This window comes from Stegodyphus dumicola, chromosome X1 (genome assembly GCF_044657685.1).
Source record: "Stegodyphus dumicola isolate Sdum_Otavi_A_Nest chromosome X1, ASM4465768v1".
Taxonomy (NCBI): domain Eukaryota; kingdom Metazoa; phylum Arthropoda; class Arachnida; order Araneae; family Eresidae; genus Stegodyphus; species Stegodyphus dumicola.
The window spans coordinates 156,611,094-156,633,563 of NC_140780.1; the positions used below are offsets into that span (position 1 = coordinate 156,611,094).

General features: G+C 33.7%; 1 protein-coding gene across 2 annotated transcripts in view; it reads left to right on the forward strand.

Annotated features, from left to right (window-relative positions):
- Positions 1-22,470, forward strand: part of HUWE1 (HECT, UBA and WWE domain containing E3 ubiquitin protein ligase 1) — a 595,188-nt gene that overhangs the window by 561,445 nt on the left and 11,273 nt on the right. For both annotated transcript variants that reach the window (XM_085806998.1, XM_085806999.1), the window contains 4 exons: positions 5,674-5,852; positions 8,428-8,703; positions 13,913-14,183; positions 14,299-14,404. In XM_085806998.1, the coding sequence (XP_085663124.1) occupies positions 5,674-5,852; positions 8,428-8,703; positions 13,913-14,183; positions 14,299-14,404 (832 nt within the window). The remainder of the gene's footprint in view (positions 1-5,673; positions 5,853-8,427; positions 8,704-13,912; positions 14,184-14,298; positions 14,405-22,470) is intronic.

Here is a 22,470-nt window from a genome sequence, read left to right on the forward strand (position 1 = left end):
CAGAGAGTGCTTGCAGAGCAAGATTTGAGGTTGTGCGGTAAGCTTTGCACACCAGCAGCAGTTGCATTCGCTGTATGCTATTCAAGAGGTTACGCATCTGTTTTGTAAGTGTTGAACCCCATACTCCTACGCCGTAAAGTATAATTGTTTCTGCGATGGATCTATACCATCTTGATAGGATTTCTGGCCTTGTTCTCCAATGTATTCCTGTGGTTCTCAGCATTGTATTCATTAGTTGCAGAATTCTGTTTCTTATATCTTATGATGTGGAATCCATGTGAGTCTATTGGTTATAGTAAATCCAAGATATTTAATGTGTATGTGACTGCTTGCAATGTGTGTCCATTTAATCTAATTGTGGGGTTTCTTTGTAAAGGACCCTTTCTGCCAATGAGCATAACTTGTTTTGGTTTCGGAGATGGTTAGCTTATGTTTAAGCATCCAGTTGAGAAAGGTGTTTAGAGCTTCTTCTGTTCTTGTTTTGATATGACTTCTACCTGAGACCAGAATCAGGAAGTCATCAGCGTAGGCCTGTATGGTTATCCATTCCTGACTATCATACAGTTCTAGAGCGGTGTCGGCAACCAGGTTCCAGAGGGTCGGACCCAAGCACGAACTCTGGGGACAGCCCCTCTCTAGATCCTTGGTCACATGGCCATCATTGATTGTGACTTGTATTCTCCTGTGTTCGAGGTAGCTCCACAAGATGTTAATGATTTCAATTGGGGCCTGCAAAGTGAGTAGACGATCGATGATGTCCGGCCACCATAGTGAGTCAAACGCTCCTTTGATGTCAATGGAGACCACCATGGTGTGCATGTCGTGTGCTCTGTTGTTTTGCACCACTTGTATCATGTTGTTGACAGCGTGTTAAGTGGAGCTACCTTTGCGAAAGCCAAATTGGTTTTTATGCAGATGACTTCCTGGCTGGAGATAGTGATTGAGGTGAGCCAGTACTAATCTTTCTAGGACCTTGCTTATGGTGGGTAAAAGACTCACAGGTCTATATAAAAGTTAGGGTCCTCTGGAGATTTCCCTTTTTTTAGGAGCAATGCTACTTCTGCTAACTTCATGCCAGATGGAAAATGGTTTATCCTCCAGCAGGCGTTGAAAAGCGCAAGCAGTACTTCCAGAAAGGCTTTAAAGATAACCCTAATCATGATGTTATCAAGTCCGTCTGCACCCAGGGCTTTAGTATTATTAAGGACTTTTAATATGCTCCTTAACTCTCCCTTGGTAAACCTTTCAAGGTCATAGTTGGAGCTTTGCCATTGCCTCGTATGAAATTTAGCACACAGCTGCTGTTAGTACTGGTCGTCTTCCTGTGTGTTGTCTAAGGGAAATACATTTTGTAGAATTTTTGAAATTACCGCTGAGAGGCTAAAGTGATCAGAAGCTATTTGCGCTGTTATCTGTAGAGGTGTGAAGATTTTGTCTGTAGCAATCTTTTGTGTGGATCCAAATACTTGTACTAATTTTGAGCAGTGCTGAGCCCACGCTTCTCTTTTTGTTTGTATTAGTAGCTTTTTAAAACGTGCCAGTTCCTTTTTGTAGATTATGAAGCGTTTTCTAAGTGCATCATCCTTTTCTGCCTGCACTCTTCTCTGGAGTGCACAAATTTTACTGTGATTGGCTGTTAAGTTAGGATTCCACCATACTAGCTTATCACGTGCTTTAAATTTTTTCTGCTTATAGGCATATTTAGCTGCTGAAACTATGGAAGAGACCAGGCTATCATAGGCTATATCTAGGTGCCCTATTGTATTACAGATGTTGAGGTCTTGCGTGTGAGCTATTATGTCTGGGCCAAGTCTGTTGATGAAAATATTATGCCCTCCATATGCTGTTTTAAACCTTTGTTTGACCCAGTAATGAGAATTGATTCCTAGCTTGAATGTGATTAATTTGTGGTCACTTAGTGAGAGAATGTCTGGAAGGCACCAGTTTTCCTGCAATACCTGGCGAGGAGAGTGTGATGTCTGGCCAGCCTGAAGCTCTTGGAGTGGAGAAAGTGGGTGGTGAGTTCGCTATCACCAGTCAATGCTGCGCTATGAAATCAAGCAGAGCAGTATTCTTGCTCTTCCATCTTCCTGTGTAGCTCCCCATAGCTGACTAGTTGCATTGAAATCACCCGCTAGAATTAATGATCTTTAGTTAAAGAAATTCGAATTGAGTTCTAGGAGTGCTTGATCTATGTTGAAGGATGGAGGAAAGTACACGTTGATTACTAGTAGTTGTTCTGTGATAGTTGTCAAAGAGATTGTAATTGTGTTTTCTGTGTCTTCTATTATTGTTGAATTAAGCGGGCCATTATAAATTATGGCTGCTTGTTGGCCTTTGGAGTAGAAGGTCTTGCAGGTGGAGGGTGCTCCTGGTAATTTTCCGTTAGGTAAGGCTCCTGTAGAAGTGCTAAATCTGTATTGGTAGTTGTCATGATGTGGAGGATGTTTAGAGTAGCTGCCTTGGCTCTTTGAAGATTGCATTGTAGGAATTTCAGGCCCGTAAACGTTGGCCTGTTCCCATATTGAGCCAGATGACCTTGTTGGTTGACTCTTCCTGTCGTTGTAGCATAAGCTGGTACGCTGCACATTTTGAGTCAGATGCTTGATGGTCTGCTCCTGTCTTATGATTAAATCTTATGCAATTAATACAATGCTCAAACTCAGATTCGCAGTCTTTTGTTGAGTGTGACTTCCCACACCTGACACAGAATGTTTCTTGATCACAGCTGCTGCTGAAATGGCCGAAGTTCTGGCACTTATAGCAGCGTGTTACTCTGAGATACTGCTTTAATGGACAGGAGACGAAGCCGAGGAAGATCCTTTGCAAGTGAAGTACTTTCTCTCCTATTTCTAGTGGAAGCATCACTACCCGGTTAAATCACTTGTGCAATCTGGTGACTTTCTTTTGGAAGTTGTATTCAAATGCTGTTATGGTCTCTAGTTATGAGAAGAGAAAATCCTTTATTTCCTCCAATGTGTATTCGGCAGGAGCGCCTAGGAGAATAATTTTCTTTGTCTTTTTCTGTGGTATTCTTAATTTTAATTGTGAAGAAATGCTGGAGTCTGTAATTGCTGATTGAAGACTCTCTAAATGTGCTGCTTCCTTGCAACGTGTAAAGAGTTCCTATGATCGAGTGGCTCTTACCTCAAGGATATGTACTCCTATTCTGTGGGGTTTGATTACTTCCATTAGTTTCGCTTTGATCGAGTAGGGCGTCTGTCTTCCTTCTTTGCTGCTGACAAGCAGTATGTGATCTTTTGTAGCTTTACTTGTTGCAGCCTGTTTTGGAAAGTGCTAGAGCTGTTTTTTTTAGTTTTCTTGCATTGAACACTGTGAAACCCTTGTCAGACGGAGCCTGTGGTGGAATAGCTAAAGCTCTTCTGGTGGGAGTCTGCGAGTGAAGTTCTCTTTCTTCTGTCAAAAGTCCATTTGTGCCCTGTATTAAGGGGAGTTGTTCTCCAGAGGGTGTTGTTCGTATAGGAACTTCTGAGAGATCATCTTCTGTAAGAGGACTTCTCACCTCAGCCTGGGGAGAGGTAGTGCTTGGGACCTGTATCCAATGTGGTCCCAAGCTTCCTGTCTTTGCAACTGCTTCTTTAGGTAAACTGCTAGTTAAGAACGGAGAGGAAGCTGGAGTGAAACGTGCTTTTTGTAGTGCTCCTTCAAGTTTTGCTATTTTGGTAACATGCTTACTGAGAACTATTCTGATTTCTGCTAGCTAGTTTTTAATAACAGCGAGATCATCAGAGGAAAGTTTATGTCTTCCTCTGTGAATTTCGAGGTGAGTGAGGATACTATCTATTAGGGTGTTAACCTTTACTGTGCTGTTGTCTGAAGAGTCTGCTATTTGAAAAAGTTCTGAATTGGTGAAGTCCAATTTCTTGAAGGGGGTGAGTGAAGGAGGTGCTGGGGAATCCAATCCTGAGATTTCGGAGGATTTTACTGTCGTGCCCAGGTATTTTTGAGAATTAGCCTGTTCGCAGGGGGTGGAGGCCTGAGGAAGTGGAATGCCCAGTTGGCCTGTCTTGGCTATATCTACCAAAATTACTTTTGGGATTCGTAATGTCAGCATAATGTCATAATGCATAATGTAAACATAAAAGGTTACCATATGCTTTATTATTCAATTACTAACATACAAAATATTGTTTAGGCATTGCTACATGTGTCAGTATTCAAGTTGTCATGTGTTAATAAACATGCGGTTATGAAAGCAAAATATAATAAATAATGATTCGCCAGTTTGGCGTCAGGGTTATAAAATATTAGTAGGGGTAAAAACAATGATGTATTTATATAGAATGTTTTGGTTTGAGATGTTTGCCAGGCAGATATGCAACTACAGAACCAAATTATTGATCATACAAATTTATACTAAAATTTTTGTGTTTTTCAATAATGAGGTGTATTTAGTGCCGAAGTGAAATTACGAATCGCACTCTCCATATGTTCTATTATGCATGGGAGGGTCAAATGTGCATGTGTAAAGCATACAGAAAAAAATTGTTGGTAGCTTAGAGGTCCAGATTTTGGATCATTTCGGATATTAGACGTTTGGATCTCGGACTTTGCACTTTAGTATATAAGTCATATGTAATTGGCAAATTTGTGTGTTCTCAAGTGGTACCATAATTAATTTATCTCTACAACAGCCAACGTGCACTATGTGGATAGATTGGAATTTTCTTAAAACACCTGAAAAAGTTTGGAAATTTCATTCTCCTGTTTGATTGGCAACCCTGGTGCGACTCATTTAGATGTAGCATTTTTAGTTTTGTGGCGGATTTTGGCTTTTTAAATGTATATGAATACTGGGATATTAACTTTTGTTTAACCTCCCATACTACAGCATGGATTGATTTTGTGCTAATCACTCATCTTTCATCTGGTAATGGATAAATAATTTTAAGATTTGGTACGAAGATTTGTATTACTTAATAGGAATTTTATGAAAACTAATGGCATAAGGTTTACTGCTTAGCTGTTTGATTATGTTGTTTTTGGCATGATTGTTTCCCACTTAGTAGTTTGCTTAAGTTGTTGGCTTGTACAGGAGCTGTATGTCATAATTTGAACCCATAAAATAAAAATTATGAACATAAGATATGATCTTTATGATATATTGCAGCTTTACTATGTAGTCTATTCCAGTTAATATGAAAATTTATGGCAATGTTTTGTTCTTGTCTCTGATTCACGCAGCATTTAAAACTTGCAGGTTTTGTGTTACAACCTGAATATGATTTTATTAACTGTTATGCATTTTGCTTGAAAATCAGTTCATCATTAAAATGTGCTGAAAAATTATTTTTAAAGTATCTTTTATTTCTGAAATCTTGGTTCTTACTAAATTTGGTTCTTAATAAAGAATTTTAGATCTGTTTAATATAGTTTAACTTTTATGTAAATATCCATTGCTTGTATTTTTACTATATATTACATTTGTAGTGATTAGAAATAGTAAAAGTGAAAGGGAAATTATAGCATTCATTTTTATTTTTTAATATATTATTCTTTTACTATTTGTTTCACACCATGTATTATGTCTGTAAAATCTTAATCATTTTCCCAAGTGATTTTATATTTATATTTACCTATATTTTGTCATTTTCAAGTTGGTTTTAAAATTTTATAATTTGATCTTAAGTGGTTTTCTTGTTATTTTTTTAGGAAAGAAAGTAGGAAAGATCCCCAGGAAAATGAAATGTCTCATCTTCAAGAAATGCCACCCATGTCACCTGTTTCTTCTATAGGCCCTCTATCAGATGCATCTCTTAATTCTTCTTTTGACCTAACATCACCACAACCTACCATGCCACTCGATACTGTCAAATTTCTTAGATTTGCAGGTTAGTCAGAATTTTTGTTTCTTTTTTGGTACCCAAATTTGTATTAAATTAGCTTTGTTTCTTTCATCAGTGGAATGAGAGACGCTTGACTATATACTTATAACCATTTTGTTTAACTGCTACTGTGTTTGTTATGAAGCTCTGAGATTGATTATCTTTCCCTCCTAGTATGCAACCAAATGCTGGGTTTCGTGATGATTATGCTTGACACTTGCAATTGTACAAAAATGATCTTTAATATTTGATCCCGTTCATTGGAAGTATCTAGTTGGTTTTATTGGGGCAGGTGAAGAAGATGGCTGATTGATTGAATATGTATGATTGTACATTGCATTTGTGATGGGATTTTCTTTTAAACTTGAGAAAAGTCCTTTTTCACTTAAATAAAGACACTTTGATATTTTCTTCTAATAGTAATAAATTCCATTCTTTTTGTTTATTTAACTAAAAAGTGTAGCCAGTACTCCATTTTACACTCCCACTGTTCATAATTTCAAACGATTGACGTTGGCATTGAAGTTCATTAAATGTGCTACTACCTGAGCATACAGGCTCATTAACTATTTCAATACTTTTCCTTGAGACAACCAACTTACTTAACTTTGCAGTGGGAAGCACTTGTGGTGGCTTTCCGTATTTCTCAGACACTATTCTATAGAGTCTGCTTTTAAGAGGTCATAATTTTATGCAGTTTATTAATTTTATTATTACCTTTATTAATGAACACTTACTAGCTACACAGATAGTAATAATAATGCTTAAATATGTATTTAAAAGATATGCAAAAAAGGTATTACACATTTTTTTACAGAAATTATATTTATTGAAAAAATATAAACAAAAGTACAAAATATGTCTATTGAATTTAAATATAAAAAATCAAACACATTTATTTTACTTCTCCTGATAATTCTTTAAAATTTTGTAAATAATTGGTGACAGCAGTTCTCGGTAATTCTTTGAGATGCTGGTTAGTTAATACTGATAGGTGTTTGAATTTCACAAATTTTAAAGTGGAATAAAATGATTTACATAAGTACGTTGTTCCGAATATTGAGATAATTTGACAAGCAGCCATTATTAATAATTTGTACTTTGATTCTAGTACAAATTTTTAAAATTCAGTAATCGGCGTTGACTTATATTTTAATTGTAGAGCTTGATCTTCTTGCATCTCTGTTAATTCTAATTGTCAAGATGCTTTTTGGGTCATAATTATATTGGAAATGGAAAACTCACGTTGACTTATGTTAAATTGAAATAGATTCAGAAAGAAGTCAAGAGACAATTTAAAATATTTCAAGTCTTGAAATCTAATTTGGAATTCCGTCACTATTCCTTCCAGTTTTTAAACATACTCATTGAGATTTTCTTGTTTAATATTGGAACAAATTTTTTTAATTCGAGGACAATGACAAAATGCTTTATTCTTAATGTCCTTTTGAAAAAGTTGTAATTTAGTTGGAAAACTAAATATGTACTGTGAGAGGTCAGATATTATTTTATCTTTCCCCTGCAATTGTAAATTCAGTGTTTGCAAATGTTCCATGACATCAGTCAAAAACATTAAGTCTTGTAACCACTTGTCATTGTCTAATTCTGAATAGAGTATTTCCTTTTCTTTTAGAAAGGCAGTTATCAGATCAAACAAATCTACAAATTGATTTAATATGTTGTAGCTAGATAACCATTTAACAATGGAAAAGAAATTAATGTCATTTCGAAGTTCTTTGTCCTTTAATTCTTCAAGGAAATTTTTGAACTGTCTATGATTTTTTTCATTGGTGCGAATGTAATTTACAATGTGTAACACTGTTTTCATAACAGCAAGATATTTTAGATGAGATGTTCTCTGTGAATTATGCAGTGAATTGGTATAAGTTTTGGAATTTGAGAATATTGATTTTTTTTTAACCCAGCATTGCTGGAGCTCCATCAGTTGCAATGCTTACAATTTCATTAAAAGGCACATCAAAAGTTTTCTCTATGGAATCTAATGCATTTTTAATATCGACACTGTGGGTTGACGCTTGAAGTACAAAATCTAATAATTCTTCTTTAACAACGAAGACATGTGATACAAAACGTATTAAAACTGCCAATTGTGGAAGATCTGTGATATCTGTTGATTCGTCAAGGGCTAAGCTGAATACAATACAGTTCTTTAAAAGACATGTATTAATTGCAGTTATGCGTCATTGTGTTGTGTGTTTCAAGACGGGCATTTGTGAAACAACTTTGTGCAATGATGCATTATTTGAATCTGAAAGTGGTTGTCACATAAAAGTATGTTTCCTGTTTTTAAATCATGTATGAAATGCTGAAGATTCAAATTTGAATAAAAGATATAAGACCCTTAAAAACCATCAGATTTTAAATATGAGAATTAGTCTCAAAACTTTAATCAGCCTATGTACTTTAATGTTTCTTCTGTATTCTACAATATATACACTGTTTCCTCATTAGATCTGTTAAGTTACTATAAAGAGTACTTATTGTAGAAAATGTATATTGTAATTTTATCGAATTGATTTTGTATGTTCTGTCGTTAATAGGACTAATCATTACCTTTTAGAAATTCACCGGACTGTGTTAAATCAAATTTTAAGACAGTCTACTACACCTTTAGCAGATGGCCCATTTTCAGTTCTTGTTGATCATACCAGAGTGTTAGATTTTGATGTGAAACGTAGATATTTCAGACAAGAACTGGAGAGAATGGATGAAGGCTCTCGACGTGAAGATTTAGCAGTTCATGTAAGAAGAGAGCATGTTTTTGAAGATTCATTTAGAGAACTGCATCGTCGAACTCCTGAGGAATGGAAAAACAGGTTCTATATAGTTTTTGAAGGTAAGTGCAGTTTAATTTGTATTATGAGCTGAATTTTTCTTTCATCTCATTCCTAGTTACAGATACTGTTATTTTTTCTTCATTTTGAGGAAACTGTGCTTATTTTCACATAGTTTTATTATTTTTTCTGATGTATAATAATACTTTTTCATTTTTTATGATTATATTTGTATTCTGTATTGTGATTTATTGAAAAAATAAAATTATTCTGTGCATAAATATCTAAAACCATAGAATGCTGGTAACTAGTCCTCGTAAGGGGCTGATAGCATGGGTTTCTTGTGATTTTTCATTTATGAGAGAAAATAGAAAGTAGTTAGCCACAAACACTAAGTGCTTGAGAGTTACTGCAAAAAGAGGGAATTAGTTTCAAAATGGTTAACATATTGCTGCCCTGAATTTCACTTTAACGTTAGAAATACATTTCCTGACACTAAAATAGAAATTTCTTCATAGTGAGTAGAAGATCTGCTAAAGGACTTCACTGCAGACTACATACCCTGCAATTACCAAAAAAATCTTGCCATGCACATATAGCAGTCAAACCCTATACAGAAAGTTTAAGTAACATAATGAAAATTTGTATGCATTTGGCAGGGTGCATCCATGTGATGGATCCTCATGAGTGGACTGGATGGATGGGATTTTTGGGAATTTCTTAATTGTAATGTGAATATTTGTTAGTTTCTGTTAAAAAGACATTTCTTATACATAGAGCCTTCTTAGATTTTGCTGTATCTACCTAATCTAATAATCCAACCTGTTCTTTGTATATAATTAAGGCTTTCTTTTCTTACTGATGATGCTTTAAACTTGAAACTTGAGAAGATATTTTCTGAGAAGTGAAAGTTTTAGATATATTATAATCCTTCCTAAAGAGGAATATTGAAAATGCTTCCAACTGTGAAAGTACCATTAGAGAAAGTATAGAGTTATTTTTGAATGAGACTAGGGATTTTAGATATCCGGAGCCCTGTTCTAAAGAGCAGATCAAACAAGTCTTCAACACTGGTTCTTCAAGCTTCATGTTGATGCAGGATCAATAGCTTTGTAATTTGGGAGTAGGTTCTCAGCGGCATCGACAATGAGAATTGTACTCATATTGCACTGCTCAGGTTGTTTCGCATTAGGTGTCAGTGTCACAACTGGCCTAAACTATTTGCTTGATAGAGTGCTAAGGCTTTGATTAATGCTCAGGAAGTGGAAATTATTCATTGAAAACTTGATGGCACTGATAACTTAAGTATTGCAAAAGTCATTCTTAATGAAATGTAAAATAATGATTACCCATGCTAAGTGAAATTTTGATTTCAGGAAAACATTATCTATGTAATCTCTCCGGATTGTGTTTAAAGGAAACAACACACTTGTATATTTTTTGAACAGCTGATTGCAAAAACATCACTCTAGTTCAAAAAGTGGATCATATAAAATAGACTTTCATGCTGCAGCAGTTTCGTTCACCTAATACTTAATAAATTACCCATGATTTACAGTTATTAGTGTTAATGCTTAGTTTTCCTGAATTTGCTTATGTATCAATGTGTTAAGGATATTTAATTTTCCTTTTCTAGCGAAAAATTAATCAATTGCAAGTGAAATAAACACATCACTTGAAAGCAATAAACAATTATCTTTGTGTTACATATTTTTGCAGGCTTAGTTCAACAAACCAATGACATGAATTTTAGGTGTCTACCTGGGTAATTTATTGGATAAATTCATTTGGAAAAACTAAATTTATTTTACATTTTTAATGGTTAAAAATATTAATTATTTCAGTTCTAAGCTTTCAAGAATATTTTTTTATTATTCCTATATTAGTCCAAAAATTATCAATTCTAAAATAGGCACTTTTTATATCAGCACCATCAACAGGAGGAGAAGGGAGGTGATTCTTAAAAAATTGAAAGAAGAAATATTAAAATATATTTATTATATCTGAATAGACTTTCATGGACTTGCATGCGGTAATAGTGCCATATTTGTCACTTTTTTCCTAAACCAGTTAAGATTGTGATTCTTGTGAGCTGTTGAACTGTTGCCAGATTTTACTTCATTATCTTTTTCTTGTATGTAGAGAATCTAAGGACTCAAATTTAGAAGCCATCTTGTTCTTTTCTTCATAAAAATATGGGAAATGGGCATTTGGGGCCACCTAATAAGTTCCTGTGCCCTTGGGCTCCAGACTGTCTTAATTGAGTGTATGTGTATGCATACAAAATGTGAAGGAATTCCATGAAGAAAAATGCAATGAATTTGAAGTGTCTGCCAGTAAATTTCTAAAAACTTGAAAATATCTAATTTTATACTCTTTTAAGGGTCACTAGTTATTATCAGTATGCACCATGTATGAAAGGTTATGTAATGTTGCTCATATACGTAGTGTAAACAGGGTGTATCGTAAATGTTGCAACAAACTTCTAGGGGAGGTAGGGCACACCATAAGGATAAGAATTGCATAGAAACCCACGTGTAAACACGTGATCCTTATTCGCTATACACCACCAAGGGTGCTGTACAGAAGACTGCTAGTGGAAAGTGAGTGAGGATTTCCTCATTCGAGCAGTAGGCACCATACGAAGAGCACTGAGCGCTATACGAATAGAGAGCTTGCAGACGTGCACTTAGTGTATGGAATAGCTGAGGGTAATGGACGAGCCGCTGTACGCATTTATCGTGAACGCTTCCTCCCAGACATTGACCACACGACAGTTTGTTTGCACGTCTGCATCAAAATTTGTTTGACTACGGGTCATTAAGAAGTAGCTGGACAAGTGAGGGCAGGCCATGATCGACTTGCTGGGTCGTTAGGGAAGAAAATGTGTTGAATACAGTTTAGAGTAATCCAAGGACTAGCATAAGTGTCGTTGCTTCTCAATTAAGAACGTCTCATACCAGTGTCCAGTGTGTCTTGAACGCTGAGTCCTTTCACACCTTTTGGCTCCAAAAGGGTTCACTTACTGCTCCCCGATGACTATCCTGAACGTGTGCATGTTTCGCACAGTGGTTTCAGCAAGAAAGTGCTTGTGATGTTAATTTCCCAGCTTATTTGCTGTTCATGGGTAAGGCAACATTCACTAAGGATGGCGTGTTCAATCATCACAATCAGCATTTGTGGGGCTCAAGAAAAGTGCCACGTTGTGCAGCGCAACAATGCTTTAAAGTCAATATATGGGCGGGTTTGGTTGCCAACTGCTTAGTCAGGCCGTACCTTTTACCATCCATGTTGAATGCTGCGAATTAGCTGATGTTTCTAGTACAAGTTCTTTCCAGCTTGCTTGACGATGTTTCACCAAATGTGAGACACAACATGTGGTTCCAACATAATGGGGCTCCTGCTCATTTTGGACTGGATGTTAATAGCCATCTGAACAGATCATTCCCGCATCGATAGGTTGGGCGTGGTGAACCAGTTCCCAGGCTCCCACGCTCACCAGATTTATCGAGCCTTGATTTCTTTTTGTGGGGAGCCATCAAAAGCATCGTGTGTCACGATTCTGTTGTATCTGAAATGGACCTCATGGCAAGACTAGCCTGCACAGCTGCTACAATCAAAGAAACTCTTGCTGTGTTTGAACATGTTCGGCAATCAATGGTCCGTCAGTGTCAGGAATGTTTGGCATTTGATGGTGCAAACTTTGAGCATCTGTTGTAACATTTAAGCTGTCAAAACAACATTTGTATTCATGTCTAATAAATGTTTAAAATGAATTGCTGTCTTGTTTCCTTTCCGATTTACCTCTGCTACCACATAGCCCTGACATTTCCGGGTATAGGTTCCTATGCAGTTCTTAATTGTGCCCTACCACCCCTAGAAGTTTGTCACAACATTTATGGTATACACTTTGAATGTAAAGTGATACCATAATTATTTTACCCTGAGCTCATCTAATGTGCACTACATGGATTGCTTGAAATTTTCTTCAAACACACCTGGAAAGGTCGGGGAATTTCATTCTCCTGTTTATGTGGCAACCCTGTTACAGGCATGCATTGTCAACCAAGGAGTTGAGCAGTTGCTGATTTGAACTTTCAGTTTTCAGTTGCTAGCCACTGATGGGTCTTATGGCCTTGAATTTTTAATCATTCGGTTGCATGTAAATGAGCTGTATGCGTAATCACAATTACAGTTTGCATTTTTTATATATAATTTTTTACGTAATTTTAACCATCTTTAATCATTTTACTTTTATTCTAACTGTATATGAAAATTAATAAAATAATGCTTTTTTTTTAATCAGTGTGCACTAGCAAGAGATTAGTATGTGTTTATGGTAGAAATAAAAGCTTTAAATTGTATTCTTTTGTATTTTCATAATTCATTGTGACAATATGAATTCATTGCCCTGTTGCTTTGAATTATCCCCCCCCCTCCAATCTTGGCCACTTTAGATTGCATATTTTTGTCTTTGTGTCATGATCCTGTTGTATCAGAAATGGACCTAATGGCAAGACTAGCCTACACAGCTGCTACAATCAAAGAAACTCTTGCTGTGTTTGAACATGTTCGGCAATCAATGGTCCGTCAGTGTCAGGAATGTTTGGCGTTTGATGGTGCAAACTTTGAGCATCTGTTGTAACATTCAAGATGTCAAAACACTATTTGTATTCTTGTCTAATAAATGTTTAAAATTAATCACTATCTTATTTCCTTTCCCATCTACCACTTAGCCCTGACATTTCCGGGTATAGGTTCCTATGCAGTTCTTAATCCTTATGATGTACCCTACCTTCCCAAGAAGTTTGTCAGAACATTTACGGTACACCCAGTATATAATCATTGAAATATACAATATGAGTTACGTTATAGAGAATCACTTATTGTAAAATATGGGCAGAAAACTATCTTTTATTTTACAGAAACTAAAATAATATATAAACATCTAAGTAAAATAAATAATGTATTAGATCAGAACACAATTATGAAAATAATTACATTTTAACTCATTTTTGCTTTTCTCTTTTAAGATACATTTAAGCAAGTTATATTCCTTTCCAATGTTAGATATGAGTAATTAATATATGAATAAAATTTCCTTTTTGTAAGTAAGTTTGAGAGATTTATTTTTCCATTAAACATTTCTAGTGCCTTGTCATTTTGAATTACTTTTGTGTATAAAGATTTGTTGATTTAAATATATTGGAGTTTGATATATATGTTAATAAATGTTTCTAAATTTTTTTTTTTTTTTTTTTTTTCCTTAAGGAGAAGAAGGGCAGGATGCTGGTGGTTTGCTTAGGGAATGGTATACTATTATTTCCAGAGAAATATTTAATCCAATGTATGCTCTTTTTACAACTTCTCCAGGTGATAGAGTTACATACATGATAAATTCTTCATCCCATTGTAATTCAAATCATTTAAGTTACTTCAAATTTGTTGGAAGAGTTATAGCCAAGGCAGTATATGACAACAAGTTGTTGGAATCTTATTTCACTAGATCATTTTACAAGCACATTTTAGGAAAATATGTAAAGTAAGTTATCTATGTCTAATATTATATGGACCCTGAGGGATGTTGCATTTGATTGCTTTTTATTAATAGCTAATTGTATGTATCACTTATTACTTGTGATTTCTTTGTTGTCTAGGTATACAGATATGGAAAGTGAAGATTATTCATTCTATCAGGGTTTAGTTTTCTTATTAGAGCATGGTGTAAAGGAATTAGGATATGAATTAACTTTTAGTGTTGAGGTAAGTTTAAATTTTGTATAATTTTGTGTGTAGTGAAAGCAGGGGTGGCCAGCCTTTTGCACCAATTTTTTGGCAGATGAGTACAGATACACATCATAATTCAAGCACTTTTTATACTGTCTTACATCCATGATTATAGACAGTTTATGTAGAAGTATGTTTATAGGCATAATTAACTTTTTAAATGATTTAATCATTGTATATAAATAATACCTGTTACAGCACATAAACAATACTTACTATTCATGAAACTTTTGAGCCTTTTTGGATTATGATAGCCTTTTAAACTCTTGGTGTTAAATTTTTTAGTGCAAAAGGCTCATCAAATTTCATTTTTAAGAAGGAATTTGTTTTTAACCCTCTGAATGGCAGAGGATTTTAGATCCATCGTGAAGACTGGTATTTAAACAGCATTTATTAATTGAGTTTGTATAATTACTTTAGCCTGTATTTTCACAAACTATTCATTAAGGTGATATTTTCATCATTAAAGAAAGTAGGGAAGCAAAATATCTTAAATTATAAGCTAATATATGCCAAGTAAATCAGACTCCTGATGACCGGATAAAGCCGATCATAATGCTCAGAGGGTTAAATTATTCAGTTCAATCATTTGTATGCTACTAGGCATGTCCCATTTCAAATGAAAATCAGTAAAAGTACTTTTTGTTATCTTTGAGTTCTGGTTCTTGTGGTAAGCTAAATTCTTGATACCTTTCAGACATAGATATTTTCTGCTTTTGTCAATAATCAGTGCTTCTTAATTTTTGGATCTATATTGCACCTCAACCCATTAACGAGCCCGCCCCTCGGAATGAAATGCTTTGAAAATGGCCGTGTTGTCAGTTAACAAACCCCTCTAAAAAAATCGCTTTCGTTTTCTGAAATCTCTCTAAGATGGCCCAGCAGTAGGTTTGCTTCCCCTTAGTGTGATGGATAAGCCATAAAATTGCCTCCCCGCTATTGAATGGCAAGAAGTTGTGTTAGTTTCATCTCTCCTCTTTCTTTGTACTTGTAGCTTGTACACTTGTTTTTTTTTTAATATGTGACATCCGAATTTTCCGAAACCTTTTTAGAATTTTAGCTTTCAAGCTTGTAAATTTTCAATTATTCGACATGTTTTATTGGGAAGTGTTTTAAGAAAGATCATTATTTATTTTGTTACACTTTTTTTTACTATTTACTAATCTATTTTATTTAGTTTTAGTAGGCCAATTTATTTTGGGAAATTAAATTTTAATCCTTTTTTTACCAGCGCAGTTTTCTTCACATTATAAGTCCATATATATTTACGAAAGTACAATATTTCTCAGGAATTTTTGGAAAATTTGGCATACGTATTTATATTTTAGCGTTGAATTTTTTCCACAAGTTGTTCGTTAACAGTCAAGCTCATCCTCGTAAATGCTTGATCTTTTCAGCATGGAGTTGGCAAGCAGGAATCTTCCTAATGTTTTTCGGGATTTTATAGCAATTTCTAGAATTTTGGTGGTTTTCTACAAATATTTTGGTAAGTTTAGCTATTATACAGTTGCTACTAATGTGGAATTTAAAACCAAAAATGTATTCTTTCATTGATTTGAGAGATCGCATTTCGAATTTAAACACAAGTTTAAACGAATTTGATACAATCTTACCACAGACTAGAAAGAATTATTTCTCTGTGTTGGATGAATTTTCTCACTTTTCCGCATTTTATACATTAAATGCATAAAGCAGACACGCACAAAAATCCCTTTTGATTCTTACGGTTTCAGTTAAATGAATTGTAAAATATATATATATTTTAACTTGCGAAATATATTTGCTCGTTTATGCATAAATTTAAAATCGTGGGACTTACAAATTATGTGACTAAGTTGCAGTATTTAAGCTAATAACTGAAATTATAGTACTGAAATGACATAGAATATAAGAATAATTATAGTCAAATAAATTTCTATTCTATTGGTCTATTTAAATAAATTTCCATTTTCATTTAAAACTTGTCATTATTAGCACCTCCCGCAGTTTTATGCAATCATAGGATTTTGCGAATTCCATTAGGTCCTTAACATAATTTCAAGGCCTAATAGAAAAGTGATAATATGGAAAAACTATGTCTTAAGTACCAATAGCCAAGTATTGTTATTAAATAATTAAATAAAAATAAATATTGAATACCAGCCGCTTTTTTATTTATTTTTAGTCATATAACAAAAGATAAACAAGAATACTATTACATCTAAAAATTATTTAGTAAATTATTTTGTTAATTTTATATGAATGAGGAAACACGGTAAAAATGTTTCAATGACTGAATTCACCGTTAAAAATCAAACGAACCCCAAAATTCCTTTTTCCCAAAACTGCATAAAATGCTTTGATTAAATATGATTTGAATGAGTTTTCTGTTTTGAGTGATATAAACTAGGATATAAATATTATTAAATTAGGATACAAATATTAGGGTGTAAATTACTATTAATAATAATTTTTATATTATATCTTAGCAGAATATCGTTTACCATTAAAAATTATATCTAAAAGAATTAAATTTTGTAAAAGAATAAAAAATATAATTAACTGTTCCATTTTATCCTTTATCCATCTATTTATATAAAAATGGAATCTGGCTTGGGAATTTACGACTTGTACATGAACTAAAAATTGGTATCTTGACAAAACTTGTCAGAGCATAAAATGCGTATATTCTGTGATATTAGTGTATTAATCATACTTCTGTATACGTAAATGCAGTTTATAATTACCAGCATAAGTATCATAATGGATTTTATTAAAACGACGAAAACTGAATGCATTATCAAAGTACGGCTCTTTATCCCGTTAAGTATTGCTTGGGTCGTAACCAACACGAGTTTTATTTTTGAAATGTTATTTCAAATAAAACAGGAAGCATTGAATGATATGCATTTTAAACAGTTTTACTTTTTTATATGCATAGAAATGTTAAGTAGTTTTAAATTGTATTTCATTTCTGAAACTTCTGCGGTACTATTTTTAGAACAGATCAAGAACTTTAAAGAACAAGTACATTTTAGCAATATGCAATGTTAACGATATAGTTCAAATGTTATTGAATAGCTGTACGATTTGTAACTGGCACTGGAAGAAGCAAAATTTATCTGATGAACCAATCTTCATTTAATGAATTAATAGAGAATGATACATGTGAGCTGCTGGTCAGCATGTTAGTTACATACAAACATGTTAGTTACTTTCTTTTTTTTCCACCGACAGTGAGGCAGCCAATCCACTGGGGCAGTTAGCATAGGCAAACTACTATTTGCTTATATAAAAACTGTACTTAAAACTTACAGCTTATTTTAAATAAATTTCGTATACTGAATACAGCTCCTCCAAAAAGCTCCGTTTTTTATCTTATTTGTTTTAGATTTCAGATTAAAGGAAAATAATGAGTTCTGTTTCTCAGAGACGGGATTCCTGCCTGTTTGTTTTTTGTGGTTTTCTACATGTGAAACCCAGTTTCCCACTGAAAGGGCTCCACGAAGGCCCGTAGCTCTCGTATGCTTTGTTATATTTAAATAACCCTAACCCTCATACTACAACTATCACACTAAATTAGGGTAGAAGATTTCTAAACAAGATTTTAAATAAGACTCCGGATCTCCACTGGCAGAGCATCTAAAATCGCTAAGCACAGCGAGCTCGACATGGGTTCAAATCCTGGCCAACGAGCTGGTTGCATGGAAGTTTCCTTGGCTTTTTTTACGAGTGGAACGAGAATATAAGTCAGATCCTCTTAGAAAGTTTTCTTCCTCTTGGGCTGATAAACAATTGCGTGTTTCGTTGTAATCCAAATACATTAAACCCGTCTGTATTGACAGCTATCATTCTATCTTTCTAGAGAAATATTAAGGTAAAAACATGTTAATATCAAATTTGCTTTAGACTGCAAATAATTTTAAGCAATGTGTCCGTGCAGCATGGGGGCACTCCAAATTTGCAGCGAGCTGAAAGTCCTCTCGGGAGGTTGTTGTAGGGCAACAGCAACTGAAAATTAAGAAAAAAGAACCTAAAATCAGTCTAAAGCAATCTAGCAAAACCTTTCCATCGGGCGATAAATTCTACTCATATAAGAACAGTTGTATTTTTAAAGTATTTATCAAGTTAAATTTATGAGAACCTACTCAAAGTTTGGTTTTTCAGAGCCTTCAAGATTCATCAGAATGGTGATAAGATCATTAAGTGTGGCAGAGGCAAAAAAAAATTTTAAATGAAAGAATTGCTGCAAAATGCACGAAGTATAAGTAGTTATATAAATAATTAAAAATATGCGAAATTACTTCTGATGACCTCTTTCAAACAGCATAATATTTCTGCAAAGAAGTAGCACATATTTAGTTAAGACATGGTATTTGGGGCTATGAACAGAAGATTTTTATATTACTTCCTGATAAGCTATCGAGTTCAAATTTTGTAAACATATTGATTGCGGATGATAATACAATGTGGTAAAACAAATTTTATAAAATTCCATTAATTTTTTTAATTAATGTTGACACGATTTTTACACATATTTTCGTTTGCAAGACAAACTACAAAAGTCATAACTTTAACGTTTGCACTGACGTAAAATATTCTTTTAATTGAAATTTCTATGATATTTTTAACATAACTTCTGATTTCTGATTGAAAAGTCAGAAAATGTTTTTGATTATTTGAGGCATTTATTGGAAGTTAAAAAAAAAAAAAATATTCATTGTTATTCATTTACTTTATTGGAAGTAAAAAAATTTTTATTCATTTTTGGAAAATGATTTTTCATTGAAAATGAGTTATTAAGGTTAAGAAGACAAAAATTTTAAAAGTTTTATAACATAAGCTTTTATTCAAAACTTATAAAATTCTTAACCGCTTCCCTTACAAATTTTTTTGAAAAAAATTGCAAAAAATCATCACATTTTTTATTTTATTTTTAAATACAACATAACGAAACAAATCAAAATATGTAGGTTTTAAGTTGAATTTTTAATTTTTTGAAGGTGTACATGCATTTATTTTTAATATTAGTTTACTATCCCGATATATCTCGAGCAAACAAACCTGACGTTCTACACTGGTATCCTTGAAACAAGGGACAACACAGAGTGATACCTGACGTTCTACACTGGTATCTGGTCTCTTTTCTTTCTGGCTTACTGCTGGAATCTCTTTCATGGGAGCACAAAGTACACTGTCTCGTTGGATTTGATTTTTTTTTTTTTTATTTTATTTTTTTCCCAACCTTTTCATAATCACTATCTGAAAAATCATCGCTTTCGCTATCTTCCATCATCGCCATTATTTTATTTTTTCCAACGCATGCATCCTTCTTTATACATTACTAATCCACAAGCCAACGTATACTATACAATAGGGAAATGCGACCAGTCCCTCCAAAAGAACCGCGCAACCAACAAAATTTGGCAAACTGCCAATCAAAGCTAAATATTTCCTTTCATTTTCTCCAGACCGAGTAAAACCGTGATAAAAGAAATTGTACTAACAAATTCTGCTTCGCCCGAGTTTTCTCGGGATAATAATTAACTGCAATATATACGAACCGGAGATAACTCGGGATAATCAGGGAAGCGGTTAATAACCCAAAGGCAAAAAAATAATTTATGGCATATTTTAATGGGAACAAGAGATTAATTAAACTTCTTTACAATATTTATGTGCAATTTATATCAAGGATTATAAAAATGCAGACACTTAAATAACAAAATCAGTGAATTTCCAATGTCTATATATATATAGGGCACGACTTTTTTTATTATTCATGATATAAATTTGTAAAGAATATTATTTAATCTCTTATTCCTATTAATCTATATAATAAATTATGGTACTCTTCTATTATCGGGATCGGATTAAAAAATGTATGTATGTATGCATGTATATACGGATGGATGGACGTGTTCATGTATGCGCATATATGTATACATATGAACGTATACATGTGTTTACACACATATAAATACACAGACACATGCACATGACGAGCATACATACATTCCTAAATCCCTTCCGATAGCAAAACAATAGCTAAATTACTTTCAAATTTTTAATTTATAATTAAATAATTAAATATTAATAAATAAAAGCTTATTCTATAAAAATCTCCTTTTTGTATTTTTTTTTTTTTTTATTTATTATTATTATTTCTTAAACAACGTCTAAAACAGAAATTCTTATTTCTTCTTCCATTAACTTTCTAACTGGTAACAAATTTCTTCTTACTTTCGAACCAGTGTAAGGTCGTCGTTATCATAAAACATCAAGAAGAGTTCTTCATCATAAAACTTCCCGCGCCATTGAGAGTCATTCATTAACTATTGTCATCAGGGGGAACGCTTGTCCCTTTAGTCACTTGGGGGTGAAAGTGAGACAAAAATCCGGCTATCCATTTTTGGCGTTTCTTTTAAGTCTAACAAAAAGACAGGTCAGTCCGTTTTCGAGGAGATATTTAAAATGACGATATTATGGGAGAAACCGTTAAGGAGCTTGCATAAAAGAACGAGAAAATAGGAGTCAAACCGTTAAAGGGTTAATATTATAGTAACTCATTCCTCCAGTTTCTTAAACCAACTGATGTTTCATTTTCAAATATTAATGTGTGTTATTGTGATGCTCTGTGATACAGTTGACTCTTATCTGTAATATAAGTTATTTATAATAGCCCATGTAAAATATTAAAAGCTTTTATCCAATTATCAGCTGTGTGATTACCCACTTCTTCCCTCTCCTCTGCAAATTCTTATGATCAATGCTAGATTTCTTTCTCTTTCCCCAACTTTTGTCCCATATATCAGTTGGTATAAAATTCTGTCCTAGCATTTTAGGAAATTAGTGAAATAAGCTCTAGAAATAATGTTTTTTACATTTGTAGGTTGAAACCATTCTTGAGCAATTCACTATCTTTTGATGTTTTTTTATTTTTTTTTAAATCTTCCTTGAGACACTTCTGTTTTTCATTAGTTATTTATTATTTGTAATTGCTTTTTTCAGTAAAATCCACATATTATTGGGAATCAATGCTGTTTGGGAAATTTCCAGTTTAAGTGCGTTCCCCCCCCCCATGCTAGAAATGCTAAAAACATTAAAAATAATTTAACAGTTTGTCCTTTTCTTTCAGGTTGAAGTTGTTTTGCTCGGCATTTTGACATGTTACAAGTTAAATGCGCAGGAAATTTTTAAAAATGTTTAAATTTCAAAATTTACGTTTCTGGGTAGCAGAGAAACTACTTCACAACCATGATCAGTACTTTCCTTGCTCTTCTTCAGTCTTCATTTACCATTCAAAGACTCTTAATATAGGGCAGTGCTTAGAAGCATTTCATGAACTTTTTAAATAACTCTCTGAACATAATATAGAGTGTCCCAGAGTGAAGATTTTGAATGTGGAAACCTCAAGAGTTAGGATGCAGAAGTTGCATTTCCACCTCTTATCTGCTGCTCTTCAAGAAGGAATCCTCACTAATTTGCAGTGCCTCTGGAAGATTTTTTTGATAGGCATGAGACAAGGGCATTCTGTAGCTGTGACGTGCAGTGTGGGCAAAGAACACTGAAAATAGTGTCTCATATGTATAGGGACTGGGGATAGGAAAATGTTGGTCAAACCTGTTCATTCATATACTTCAACTACATATAAATTGAATGATAAAGCCACTGCCTGCTATACATTAAGTGCATAATCAGCAAAATGCTTTAATTGGTACAAGTAGAATATTCTGGCATTGAAAAATTTCTTTTTTCAATCTGAGTTAAATAAACAGCTCTTTTTCTATTGATTAATATGCGTTTGTTTTGGTTCTTAGAATGCAACTTGTACTTGCAAAATTCATGGTGGTAAATTTGTTGACTTATTAGAGATAACTTTTCAGTGAACATGTTTGCAAATAGGCATGTGTCAGAAAGAGCCATAGATTTCTTTTCTTTAGTGCATTAGTTTGTAAAAACATGTAATTCATTAATTAGATATTTCCAAAAACATGACATAGTCATGTTTGGAGCAATTTCCTGAAAATCGGTAAATATATATTATCTGGAGAGAGTTTTTT